Source organism: Ranitomeya variabilis, chromosome 4 (genome assembly GCF_051348905.1).
Source record: "Ranitomeya variabilis isolate aRanVar5 chromosome 4, aRanVar5.hap1, whole genome shotgun sequence".
Taxonomy (NCBI): domain Eukaryota; kingdom Metazoa; phylum Chordata; class Amphibia; order Anura; family Dendrobatidae; genus Ranitomeya; species Ranitomeya variabilis.
This window is the reverse complement of record NC_135235.1, coordinates 292,931,413-292,946,079: the sequence shown is the minus strand read 5'-3', so window position 1 is coordinate 292,946,079 and position 14,667 is coordinate 292,931,413. Positions and strand designations below refer to the sequence as shown.

At 41.2% G+C, this 14,667-nt stretch overlaps 1 protein-coding gene across 1 annotated transcript; it reads left to right on the top strand.

The window, feature by feature from the left end:
* The first annotated feature begins 473 nt into the window (after positions 1–473).
* Positions 474–1,445, top strand: LOC143768850 (olfactory receptor 6N1-like). Its single transcript, XM_077257473.1, has one exon. It carries the CDS (start codon positions 474–476, stop codon positions 1,410–1,412), a length of 939 nt encoding a protein of 312 aa, XP_077113588.1. The 3' UTR covers positions 1,413–1,445.
* The last annotated feature ends 13,222 nt before the right edge of the window (positions 1,446–14,667 follow it).

Sequence of the window (14,667 nt, the reverse complement as noted above, 5' to 3'; positions counted from 1 at the left end):
TAAAAAAAATAAAAATAATAGTGACCTGCAGGCCATTGCCCATGAGAAATACTCAGTACCACTGCCAGAAGCTTGTGTCTGGCTAAGCATCACATTTGCAGCAGGTCATAACAGCCAGAGGTGCTCTACTAAGTAGAGGAGGTGAGCAAGGAAATGAATTATTCTAAGACTACAGTAGTGTAATTTTGTGTTAAATTTGGAGAAGCCATTTGTTATATTCATTTATTCTAAGCATCAGAAAGGTTGTCTATTTTGCTAATAAACCAAATTTGCATTGGGGGGATGAATAATTTTAATGGAAACTAAGAATAGTACTACAAAGGCCTACAGTAACTAAATAGGGGTTGTTTTAGTGTGTAACCATGGAGTCATACATCTCTTTCTAATTTTGCTTCACTTTCATTGTAGATGCTACAAAAACATAAAATGCCAATCTGCTGGTCTCATAAATCCATATTACAGAGGAAAAGGAGATGGAAAGAGACTTCAATAATAGCAAAGTTTATGAAATTATTTTACATGGATTTCCAAATCTCCAACGCTTCCATGTTTTTCTTTTTGTCCTTCTCCTTATAATCTACCTGTTCATCATTTCTGGCAATGCTGTGATATTGTTTTTGATCTGCAGAGAGTCCGCCCTACAATTCCCCATGTACTTCTTCATTGCAGCCTTATCCTGTTTGGAAATCGGCTACACGGCTGTCACAATTCCAAAAATGTTGGTTGATCTCTTGGATGACGAGAAGAAGATGTCTTTCAATGGATGCCTTGTGCAGGCTTATTTCCTACATGCTCTGGGAGCAGCTGAGTGCTATGTCCTCACCATTATGGCGTATGACCGATATTTGGCCATCTGTAAGCCACTAAGATACTCGGCTATTATGACTACTAGCCTAAATGTGAATTTGATCTTCAGTTGTTTGATAGGAGGGATTATTAGCCCAGTGATTGAAATTATTTTTATTTCTCTCCTTCCATTTTGTGGTCCAAACCGAATTGAGAATGTGTTCTGTGATTTCCCCCCGTTGATCTCGTTAGCATGCACAGATACAAGGTTATATATAATGGTGGAATTCATCGTCAGCACCTTTATCATCCTCTTGAGTTCTGCTTTTGTTCTTTTCTCTTACACCAGGATAATACATGTAATCATAAAAATTAAGTCGAAAACTGGGCGCCAGAAAGCCTTCTCCACCTGCGGAGCGCATCTAATTATTGTAACCCTTTTTTTTGGCAGCATTGGATTTATGTATATTCGTGTCACAAAAAGTTACTCTGTAGACTATGACAGGGTTGTGGGTCTCATCTATGCCGTCTTTACTCCACTTGCCAACCCCATCATCTACGGTCTGAGAAATCAGGAAATCAAAAGATTCCTATATAAGCATTTAAGTTGTAAGAACAAATTTTAGCCTCATTTTGTCTGCATAGATTTTTAGTAAAAATACAAAAACAATAAAACAATGACAAGTACATTGTTGTTAAGACTGTTCCCCATTCTGAATGATTATACTTTAGTGTCATATGTGACTTTGGAGCTTATTAGGTGATTACAAGAGATAGATAGTCTGGGCAGCATGAATTTATTGACAGCTTCATTTTAATAGATAATATTTGCAGGTATGTGTAATAATTGTACATAATCTGTACATAACCCCTTTCTCATGTACAGCACCATGGAATTAATGGTGCTATATAAATAAATAATAATAATAATTGTCTAGACCCCTTTAATGCAATGTCATTCATACCAAAAAAACTACAATGGTACTTGAAAGTTTTTGAACCTTTCTAAATTTTTCATATTTGTTCTCCATAAATTTGACCTAAAACTATATATCTAGGTTTCACCCAAAACCTAAAATTAGATAGAGAACCAAATAAAACAAAATTAGACTTTTTTTTACTTTGTTTAAATGAGAAAAATCTAATATCACATCTGTGAGTGGCAACAGTACGTGAATCTTTAGGATTAGTAGATATCTTGAAGTTGAAATTAGAATCTACTGTTTTTAATCAATGGGATGACAAATTTCATACAAATCTATAAGACACGACATCTTTAGCATAAGAACTGTAAATATATGGAACACTCGACTTCAGGAGCTGGCCACAGAACATCGGTAGTTTAAAAAAAGGCTTAGATAAATTATTTTCTTCTAAAAAAGAAAGTACAAATACATATGTTTGCTAAAGGGGTGAATTCATATGCACATGTAAATTTTTAGTTATTTGTTCCCATAAATGTCATTTATGCCTATATTTTTCTCACTTCACCAACTTGGACTACTAAGTGCTGATGTGCAGCGCCCCAGAGTCCTGGTCATTGCAGTACTGATGCTCCGCCGCTAAGGGGAGTGATGGTACGTCTGATGGCACTGAAGGAGTTCACCTGACCAGGTATCACAGACACCAATACACTTCATAGTCTGGCCAGCAGGGGGAGCTAAGGGCGCTATGTATTAGGCCACTCCTCACAGTCTGGTAAAACTGGGGGTTAGATGGAAAGTAAGACAGAAGCTCACTGGGTTGGAACCAGGCAACATCCTGTGGCAGAGGGTGTTGCGGGGGAAGATTCAGGGGGGTCCCTGTCAGGGGTGGGATCCTGACAGAGGCCTAGCAACAGGAAAGAGCGTTAAGGAACCGCGCCTGCACTACATCGCGGCGGTATCTCAAGAAAGGACAAGAAGCGAGGTTTATTGTGGAGAGTGAGAAACGAGATCAAAGCAAAAAAGGAGATAAAAGCCAGTAGGAGTCGTGCTGTAAGATCGAGGCAACATTCTACTGAGGCGCGTAGCCGGTGGCCGGAACACCGAGGAAGTATTGGGCTCCAAGCAATACTTCAAACCAATGGCAGGACAGTTAATTATAGGTTGGCTGTCTCACCTAAATCACCTAAGCAGACATAGGGGCAACTGTGGGAGAGGGGCGTCACTAGGGTCCCGGAAGAACTCCAGGCCTACCCGTCATACGGGTGCGTCCTATCCAAATCATCTGGGGGACGGAGAAGAACATCAGAACAGACATAAGTTGTGAGAAATAACATCAGAAACAGACACAACAGTTGTGAGGACTATCCCGTGGTGCTCAGCAGGGAAGTACTACAACACACAGGCGCTAGAAGGTAGGCACAGATTTCCACCTGCAAAGGGAACTCTGGAGGTGCCATCTGACCGGCCGGTCTCAGACAGCCCTGTTAACCGTACTCTGGATTGAGGATCTTGAAGCCTTCAGTAAAGAGGTAAAGAGACTGCAACCCTGTGTCCTCGTTATTCATTGCGACCTGCACCACACAGCACTATCTACAACTTCCACTGGGTGCCTCCTTTTGCAGAGCCACAGACCGGGTCTAGCCACCGTGACATCCCCAGCACCGAGACAGAGAGGCCCGGTACCGGGTACCCCACGGCCCTGCGACTGGGGGCCGCTGCAGATGCATCACACACAAAGTGAATTACAAAAATATTTAAACACATGTTTTAAAATAGGTAAAAAGACAAGGGGTGTGGTGCGGGGGTTTAATACTTTTGCAAGCCACTGTAGATTCAGTCTACCAACACATGTGATTGGGAAGGATAACCTTGTTCAAAACATGTCATTTTTTATGTCATGCCAATAAAAAAGCTTCATTCACATTTGTAGCATGACTTTTGTTGAAGAGATATTTCATGCAGATTATAACTGGCCATGATGGACCCCATTGACTTATGATTGGGTACATTGATAATCTATTATGGAGTTCATAATTTTGACAGGAAGAATTTCTGGCAGAATCTGAACTTTTTTTTATCATTAACCAAAGATGAGCAAATAGATTCGCAGGTCCATTGGCCACGTAAGTTCAATATATAAATACAAGATAAGAACATAAACACAGAACCAGAACTAAACTCAGTACATACATACAAGAACAAAACTAAGTTAATTAAATACACGGCTTTTTCAACATCACAACACCAGGCCGCATGTTGCTGGTGCTACAGTGGGCAACCTGTGTGGCCTAAATGTGCTGCCATGGCTTTCAGCATATCCGGACTTGTCTCCCATTGAGCACATCTGGGATGACATTGGTCAACAGTGACAGAGGTAGCTTTCAGCAGCAGATATTAATGACTTGCCGAGTTTAATCAGTGCAGCAGAACATTCCGCAGACAACCACTAATAACCTCATTGATAGCAGCCGAGTTGTTTAAGTGTGAAGATTTCTCTGTGTGGCGCTCATACCTAATACTCAATAAAGAAATCATTTGAAAAGGTTGTTTCCATTTTTTTATAATTTGCATATCATTAACATGTCTATCCATGCTGTGATTTCAATATTTCCACAATTTTTTCTTCTCTGTGTTGCAATTTCAGTGTTGAGGAGTGTTTAAATGGTATCAGAACCAAACCTCTTTGTTCTTTACATAGAGGATAAGAACATAAACACAGTACCAAGCTCAAGATCAGTACATGCAACACCAGAACTAAGTTACTTGCATAGAGGATAAAAACATGAACACAGTAACAAAACCAAGCTTAGTACATACAACACCATTAAGTATAAACAGTACAAGAATCAAGCTCAGTATGAATATACATTTACACACCAGGCTAGCCCCTGGTATACATGTCTGTACCATGCAAACTTACAGCCAAACTATATTAAGGGTTTGCTTGGAGTTACTTAACAAACAAAAATTATAATTTGGCTATAGAGTGGTTAGATTAACAAGATGACACAGTTACAGGCAAAATAAACTATTAAATTCAGTGTCACATACAAGCCACTCACATTGTAACCCAGCATATTGTCTCTTATAGTGCCATTGCATGGAGCCCCTTTAAAATTCTCTCACTTAGAGTACTGCTCTTCCAGTAAATTAATATTCCCCTGTTCCTTTTGTGCACCATCATCTATATGAAATATGTATTGGTAGGTGGAGGTGGGAAGGAAATTTATACTTGCTCTACTGCTACATAAAGTATACAGAACATGTGGCATTATATGAAATAGCAGCCTGCATGAAATGCACATGGGTTCACATAAAATTACGATGATCGATATATTTTACAACACTTATGTTATTTTATTAAAATTTACTACTATCCATTTCTTTATTGAGGGGTAGTGAGGGTGACTTGGTTGGAACTTATCATCACTTGGGTATACTTGGTATGAAAAAGTTGACACACCTAGCATTAACATATTAAAATAATACATTTCTTTATAATTAAGTAAAAGTAAAAAAAAGGTTTGGTCCCGTGCTAGCCAGTTGAAAAAAAAGATTACTCTCAGTGGGAAAACAAGATAATAACCTTCCAATTATGGTACATTTTAATGGCTAACAAAAATAAAATTAATGATTTTACAGAGCAGGCTTTTGAGACTTCTTAGGTCTCTTCCTCAAGCATGGTGTAACAAAGTATCTGAAGAAACACAAATATATGCCGTCGGTCCATGCACTCAAGGTGCTGTGATTGGTCAGTCAATCTGACTGACAGATCACAGCATGATCGTTCAGGAGGTGCTGAAATATCAGTACATCCTGCTTGATTAGAGCAGGAGCTCCTCGCTGCTAGTATTAGAGTTCCTGTACTAACAGCCAGGGATGGTACCAGCAGCGCCCCCAGCTGTTTAACCCTCTAAATGCAATGATCGCAACATTTAGAAGGCAGGCAGAGGGACAGAAGCTCCCTTCAGGTCAGAGCCCCCGTGACATCATCGAGGGGGTTTGATTGCTGCAATGGTGACCAGTGGTCATCATGACGACCCTCGGGTCACCAAGTATGGTCTGAAAAGCTTTCTGTATAGGTATAATGCATTGCAATGGTAGACATGTTCGGAACGTCCCAATCTATATTTAGCGCAATCAGAAGATATTGCACTGAGAGGTCCATTTTTTTCTATTAGCCCTTATAAAAATAAAATGGTGAGGCTAAAACAACATTTTAATGGTAAAAATGTAATTATTCTTTCTTCACTGCTCAATGGTATAAATGTCTGTGAGGCACATGTGGTGTCAAAATGCTCACTGCACCCCTAGATGAATTAATTGGGGGGTGTATTTTGCAAAATTAGGTCACTTATGGGGGATCTCTGCTGTTCTGGCACCTCAAGGGCTCTGCCAATATGACATGGCATCCTCAAACCATTCTAGCAAAATCTGAACTTCAATATGGAGCTTCTTCCCTTCTGAGCTTTGCACTGTGCCTCAAAAGTAGTTTTTGACCACATATGGGGTACTGGTGCACTCAGGAGAAATTGAGCAACAAAGTTTAGGGTCCGTTTTCTCCTGTTTCCCTTGTGAAAATAAAAAATTGGGGGCTAAAAGAAAATGTAGTTGGCTCAACTCAACGTTATACACTTCTGAGAAGCACCTGAAGGTTTAAGGTGCTCACTACACATCTAAATACATTCCTTAAGGGGTCTGCTTTCCAAATTGGGGTCACTCGTGGTGGGTTTCCACTGTTTACGCATGTCATAGGCTTTCCAAATGCAACATGGCATCCGCTCTCAATTCCAGCCATTTTTGTGTTCAAAAAGTCAAATGGTGCTCCTTCCCTTCCGAGTCCTGCCATGCGCTCAAACAGTAGTTTTCACCCACACATGGGAGATCAGTGTACTCAGCAGCACGCAACAAATTTTGGGGTCCATTTTCTACTGATACCCTTGTAAAAATAAAAAAAGGGCTAAAAGAAAATTTTTGTGGAAAAAAATTTGATTTTTTTTATTTTCATGACTCCACATTATAAATTTAGTTGAAGCACATGTGGGTTTAAGGTTCTCATCACACATCGAGATACATTCCCTAAGGGGTCTAGTTTCCAAAATGGGGTCATTTGTGGGGAGTTTCCACCGTTTAGGCACATTAGGAGCTCTCCAAACTTGACATGACGTCCGCTCTCAATTCCAGACATTTTTGCATTCAAAAGTCAAACGGTGCTCCTTCCCTTCCAAGTCCTGCCGTACGCCCAGTGATTTTCCCCCACATATTGCTATTGGTGTTATCTGAAGAAATTGATCAACAAATGTTGGTGTCCATTTTCTCCTGTTAAATGTTATTTTTTTCCTTCCTCATTCCATTAATTCCTGTGAAGCAGCTGAACGGTGAATACATTTCTTGAATGTGGTTTTGAGCACCTTGAGGGGTGAAGTTTTCAGAATGGTGTCATTTTGTGTATTTTCTGTCATATAGGCCCCTCAAAGTCACTTCAAATGTGAGGTGGTCCCTTAAAAAAAATGGTTTTGCAAATTTTGTTGTAAAAACGAGAAATCGCTGGTCAACTTTTAAATATTCTAACTTCCTAACAAAATAAATTTGCTTAAAAAATTGTTCTAATGTAAAGTAAACATGTGATAAATTTTATTAACTATTTTGTGTAGCATAACTCTCTAAGGGGCATAAGTGTTAAAATTTTGAGAATTGAGACATTTTCTAAATTTTCACCAAATTTCCGATATTTTCACAAATAAACGCAAGTCATATCAAACAAATTTTACCGCAATTATGAAGTACAATATGTCACGGAAAAACATTCTCAGAATAAGTGGAATCGGTTGAAGCTTTCCAGAGTTGATACCACATAAAGTGACGCTGGTCAGATTTAAAAAAAGAGGCTCAATCATAAACTTACAAAGTGGCTCAGTCCTTAATGGGTTAAATATCCATTTATTATATCATGCCTCTGCTATTTTTTGTGTATATACAGTATTTGTGTTTCTTCAGATACTTTGTTATACCATGCCTAGGAAGAGACCTAAGAAGTCTTAAACGCTTGTTTTTGTAGCATCATTTATTTTATTTTTGTTAGCTAATAAAAGATACCGCAAACAAGATTCTTATCTTGTTTTTCCCACTGAGAGCAATTAGAATTAATATCAGATAATAAAGACATAACTGAATATCCATTTTAAGTGACAATTAATAGTGTCCTGTGCAGAATAAATTATAAATTCCCAGAACATCCAGCTCTATTTAAGCAGCATAGAAAACAGCTCACGTAATCTATGATTTTCATCCTTTATGGGATAAAGAGTTTATTTTTATGTTTCTCTGCATTATATTTGTTACAGGTAAAATACTTTGTTAAAAATATGTATTTTAATTATATTTCCTTTTTTTTAGCATACTAAAAGTAAAACTTTTGGAATTAAGAAATAAACCACAATATTTTTTCATATTCTTATTTTTAAAGATTAATTGAGACACATTAAAAACATACATGTGGATATGAATACTATCCCAAAAAGTGGAAAATGCACTAATTTGCTGTACGTTTATGACGGCATATGACATGAACAGTGGAAAAGCCTCTACACACATACAAGGCTCCATTTGAAGAACATTGGTTGAATCTTCAGAGGATTTAAAGCTTCTTTGGTACAATCTTTTTACTGCCATTTTTCTTTTTCAACTGGTTTACTGATAGGTCTGAAACTATAAAGTAGACACTTGGAGCGTGTTCTCACTGAGTACTGTAATTTTGCTAACTTTTTGAAGAATTAACTGAACGGAAACGTCAAGTCCTAATTCAGCACAGAGGATCTCAAAATAACGGTAGTTTTGGAGATGGTTCCAATGAGTTAAGATTGAAGCTTTCACTAAAAATTGTTCATTTTGTTTTTGAAATATGTGGTCAAGTCCTTAACTGAGAAAAAAAGATATGACAAGGAGCTCAAGAATACAAAATGAGGAGTCAAATGTGTTGAATGAGTTTTCGGTGTTGTGGGACATAGAAGATACGAAGGTAATGAAGTAGTGAAGTAGTTATGCTTAGAAGAAGTGAGTGCACACATACAGAGCCTTCTTCACAAAATGAAGTTATGGTAAAATAGTGTGTCTTAATGTCAAAGTGTGTAAGTTTCCAAAAGTATTGACTACTTTATGAAGTGGGGAGGTCATCAAAGAAGAAGAAGGCAAAGGAAATGCCTATAGGCAGTGGTCAGATAAGATGTGAGGAGAGTTGGAAAGGTAAGAGAGAGAACAAAGTCTTGTAAAGATAAGGTCTAGTGTGCATTAGTGTAAGTGGCTGGGTATGACACTACTAGAGGCTGAAAGAGCAAGAATGTGGTAGGAGTTTGGAAGCAGCTGAGTGGCTTGTGTCAATGGCATTTTGAATTCACCCACGATGATGGTTGTGATGTCAGTTTAAGAAAGTGTAGAAGTGAGATAGTAAATTAGTGGATAAAAGTGGTGGCAGAGCCTGGCTGTTGGTTGAGGATGGCCATCAGGGTTGCCAACCATCCAGAAATTCCAGGACAGGATGTAAAAATAGGGCACTTTTTGGCCGGTCCGTAAAAAAACTTGAAGGCGTTTGTGATTTTTTTTTCAAGCTTAAGAAGCTTACACAAAAGTGACTTCCTGTTAGTGGTCACCTGGTATCCGCATCAATCTGATCTGCCCACAGGCGATAACACAGGTGCAGATCCACTACATCCATTACATCAGAAGTCCAAGGGCTATTTGGACTTACGATGTGATGGACGTAATAGGTCCGCGCCTCTGTTACCGAATTGGAGAGATCAGATTGAAACGGATACCATGAGACTGGCAACTGAAAGTCACTTTTGATCAGACCGAAGCACAGTAAGCATGCGCCATCTTAACCTATGGGCACACTGACATCACATCCACCCTAACCCATTGGCCTCCTGGCATATTTACCGTGTGATGCTCCCCTGCTCTGACACACCCCAGATGGAGTTAGAAGAAACGCGCGTCAGGGCAGAGATACGCATCTCTGCATCTACACTCCCTATTAGTGGCATATTTGACAGGTAAACAGGGTCTTTGACTTTTTCATTTATGGCACTATTACACTTTAGCGATGTTGGGACTGGCTGTCCTGACTCAAACTCAACAACCTCAGAAGGATGTTGATCTGAGGTCAGTAGACAGCAACCTATCTGGAAATTGAGGTCCATATTTGGACCATGAATGTTCACGTGTGAAACTGGTCTTATTCTGAGTAAAATATCAAGTCAACTGTCACGATATGGTATGAAATATCATATAAGTTTAGTTTCTCTTGTCAGCCCAGGATGTGGGCTAAGAAACCCCCCTTCTCTTTTACTTCAGAGTTGAGCTTGCCTTGCCAATGTACATGGGGGAAGAGCGTTTTATTGCCTAAAGGAATGTTTACGACCAGGTAGAAGCTTCCTCCAGCAAGAACTGTATTCTAAGTCTCTAGAACCATGCGGTCCTTTGTTCCATTTTTGTAAGATATTAGGCAAACGATTTAAAATACGAACACAAAAATATATCGTCATAATCACACTCGGAGGATCTACCCATCACTCTAAGCATCAGCGTCTAACTCCATCGGGTGAAGAATGTTGTGAAATTGGATTCTGGGCTCCCCCGGTGGCCACTTGTGGAATTTAACTTGTGTGCATCATCCCCTCTGTTCACCTGCTCCTATCAGGATGTGGGAGTCGCTATATAACCTTGCTCCTCTGTCAGTTTCATGCCGGTCAACAATGTAATCAGTAGCCTTTCTGTGCATGTTCCTGCTACTAGACAACTCCCAGCTAAGTTGGACTTTTGTCCTTGTGTGTTTTTGCATTTTGTTCCTGTTCACAGCTGCTGTTTCGTTACTGTGTCTGGAAAGCTCTTGTGAGCGGAAATTGCCACTCTGGTGTTATGAGTTAATGCTAGAGTCTTAAAGTAATTTCTGGATGGTGTTTTGATAGGGTTTTCTGCTGACCATGAAAGTGCCCTTTCTGTCTTCATGCTATCTAGTAAGCGGACCTCGATTTTGCTAAACCTATTTTCATACTACGTTTGTCATTTCATCTAAAATCACCGCCAATATATGTGGGGGCCTCTGTCTGCCTTTTGGGAAAATTTCTCTAGAGGTGAGCCAGGACTGTCTTTTCCTCTGCTAGGATTAGGTAGTTCTCCGGCTGGCGCTGGGCATCTAGGGATAAAAAAATGTAGGCATGCTACCCGGCCACTTCTAGTTGTGCGGCAGGTTTAGTTCATGGTCAGTATAGTTTCCATCTTCCAAGAGCTAGTTCTCATATATGCTGGGCTATGTTCTCTCGCCATTGAGAATCATGACAGTTTGACCGGCCCAAAAAAAAGGGTTAAATTACTGGCTGAGAAAGGAGAGAAAAAAGAAGTCTGCTACAATTTTTTTTTTTTTTTTTTCCCTCTAGTTTTGGGTGTGCTCTTGATTGAATCGCTTGCTGGTCTGCCTATGCTGCAGCCTTCCTCTCTTCCTCTCCTTCTAATCCTTGAATGGCTCTGTGTTCACCTGTTTCAAATGGATCTTCAGAGTGTAGCTACAGGTTTGAATAATCTCGCCACAAAGGTACAAAATTTGCAAGATTTTGTTGTTCATGCACCTATGTCTGAGCCTAGAATTCCTTTGCCTGAATTCTTCTCGGGGAATAGATCTCACTTTCAAAATTTTAAAAATAATTGCAAATTGTTTTTGTCCCTGAAGTCTCGCTCTGCCGGAGACCCTGCACAGCAGGTCAGGATTGTAATTTCCTTGCTCCGGGGCGACCCTCAAGACTGGGCTTTTGCATTGGCACCAGGGGATCCTGCGTTGCTCAATGTGGATGCGTTTTTTCTGGCCTTGGGGTTGCTTTATGAGGAACCTCATTTAGAGCTTCAGGCGGAAAAGGCCTTGATGTCCTTGTCTCAGGGGCAAGATGAAGCTGAAATATACTGCCAAAAATTCCGCAAATGGTCTGTGCTTACTCAGTGGAATGAGTGCGCCCTGGCGGCGATTTTCAGAGAAGGTCTCTCTGATGCCATTAAGGATGTTATGGTGGGGTTCCCTGTGCCTGCGAGTCTGAATGAGTCCATGACGATGGCTATTCAGATCGATAGGCGTCTGCGGGAGCGCAAACCTGTGCACCATTTGGCGGTGTCTACTGAGAAAACGCCAGAAAATATGCAATGTGATAGAATTCTGTCCAGAAGCGAGCGGCAGAATTTTAGACGAAAAAATGGGTTGTGCTTCTATTGTGGTGATTCAACTCATGTTATATCAGCATGCTTTAAGCGTACTAAGAAGCCTGACAAGTCTGTTTCAATTAGCACTTTACAGTCTAAGTTTATTCTATCTGTGACCCTGATTTGTTCTTTGTCATCTATTACCGCGGACGCCTATGTCGACTCTGGCGCTGCTTTGAGTCTTATGGATTGGTCCTTTGCCAAACGCTGTGGGTATGATTTGGAGCCATTGGAGGCTCCGATACCTCTGAAAGGGATTGACTCCACCCCATTGGCTAGTAATAAACCACAATACTGGACACAAGTGACTATGCGTGTTAATCCGGATCACCAGGAGGTTATTCGCTTTCTGGTGCTGTATAATCTACATGATGTTTTGGTGCTGGGATTGCCATGGCTGCAATCTCATAACCCAGTCCTCGACTGGAGAGCTATGTCTGTGTTAAGCTGGGGATGTAAAGGAACTCATGGGGACGTACCTTTGGTTTCCATTTCATCATCTATTCCCTCTGAGATTCCTGAATTCTTGTCTGACTTTCGTGACGTTTTTGAAGAACCCAAGGTTGGTTCACTACCTCCGCACCGGGAGTGCGATCGTGCCATAGACTTGATCCCGGGTAGTAAATACCCTAAGGGTCGTTTATTTAATCTGTCTGTGCCTGAACACGCTGCTATGCGAGAATATATAAAGGAGTCCTTGGAAAAGGGACATATTCGTCCTTCGTCATCTCCCTTAGGAGCCGGTTTTTTCTTTGTGTCTAAGAAAGACGGCTCTTTGAGGCCGTGTATTGATTATCGACTTTTGAATAAAATCACGGTTAAATATCAATATCCGTTACCACTGCTTACTGATTTGTTTGCTCGTATAAAGGGGGCCAAGTGGTTCTCTAAGATTGATCTCCGTGGGGCGTATAATTTGGTGCGAATCAAGCAGGGGGATGAGTGGAAAACCGCATTTAATACGCCCGAGGGCCATTTTGAGTATTTGGTGATGCCTTTTGGTCTTTCAAATGCCCCTTCAGTCTTCCAGTCCTTTATGCATGACATTTTCCGCGATTATTTGGATAAATTTATGATTGTGTATCTGGATGATATTCTGATTTTTTCGGATGACTGGGACTCTCATGTCCAGCAGGTCAGGAGGGTTTTTCAGGTTTTGCGGTCTAATTCCTTGTGTGTGAAGGGTTCTAAGTGTGTTTTTGGGGTTCAGAAGATTTCCTTCTTGGGATACATTTTTTCCCCCTCTTCCATCGAGATGGATCCTGTCAAGGTTCAGGCTATTGGTGATTGGACGCAACCCTCTTCTCTTAAGAGTCTTCAGAAATTTTTGGGCTTTGCTAACTTTTATCGTCGATTTATTGCTGGTTTTTCTGATGTTGTAAAACCATTGACTGATTTGACTAAGAAGGGTGCTGATGTTGCTGATTGGTCCCCTGATGCTGTGGAGGCCTTTCGGGAGCTCAAGCGCCGCTTTTCTTCCGCCCCAGTGTTGCGTCAGCCTGATGTTGCTCTTCCTTTTCAGGTTGAGGTCGACGCTTCTGAAATCGGAGCTGGGGCGGTGTTGTCGCAGAGAAGTTCCGACTGCTCCGTGATGAGACCTTGTGCTTTTTTTTCCCGTAAATTTTCGCCCGCCGAGCGGAATTATGATATTGGGAATCGGGAGCTTTTGGCCATGAAGTGGGCTTTTGAGGAGTGGCGTCACTGGCTTGAGGGGGCCAGACATCAGGTGGTGGTATTGACTGACCACAAAAATTTAATTTACCTTGAGTCTGCCAGGCGCCTGAATCCTAGACAAGCGCGCTGGTCGTTGTTTTTCTCTCGGTTTAATTTTGTGGTGTCTTACCTACCGGGTTCTAAGAATGTTAAGGCGGATGCCCTTTCTAGGAGTTTTGAGCCTGACTCCCCTGGTAATTCTGAGCCCACAGGTATCCTTAAAGATGGAGTGATATTGTCTGCCGTTTCTCCAGACCTGCGGCGGGCCTTGCAGGAGTTTCAGGCGGATAGACCTGATCGTTGCCCACCTGGTAGACTGTTTGTTCCTGATGATTGGACCAGTAGAGTCATCTCTGAGGTTCATTCTTCTGCGTTGGCAGGTCATCCTGGAATCTTTGGTACCAGGGATTTGGTGGCAAGGTCCTTCTGGTGGCCTTCCCTGTCACGAGATGTGCGAGGCTTTGTGCAGTCTTGTGACGTTTGTGCTCGGGCCAAGCCTTGTTGTTCTCGGGCTAGTGGATTGTTGTTACCCTTGCCTATCCCGAAGAGGCCTTGGACGCACATCTCGATGGATTTTATTTCGGATCTGCCTGTTTCTCAGAAGATGTCTGTCATCTGGGTGGTGTGTGACCGTTTCTCTAAGATGGTCCATCTGGTTCCCTTGCCTAAGTTGCCTTCTTCTTCCGAGTTGGTTCCTCTGTTTTTTCAAAATGTTGTTCGTTTGCATGGTATTCCGGAGAATATCGTTTCTGACAGAGGGACCCAATTCGTGTCTAGATTTTGGCGGGCATTCTGTGCTAGGATGGGCATAGATTTGTCTTTTTCGTCTGCTTTCCATCCTCAGACTAATGGCCAGACCGAGCGGACTAATCAGACCCTGGAGACATATTTGAGGTGTTTTGTGTCTGCGGATCAGGATGATTGGGTTGCTTTTTTGCCTTTGGCGGAGTTCGCCCTCAATAATCGGGCCAGCTCTGCCACCTTGGTGTCCCCGTTTTTCTGT

What these genes read in the sequence shown, in the direction of transcription:
- LOC143768850 (XM_077257473.1), top strand. Translation starts at nt 474, where the DNA reads ATGGAAAGAGACTTCAATAATAGCAAAGTTTATGAAATTATTTTACAT.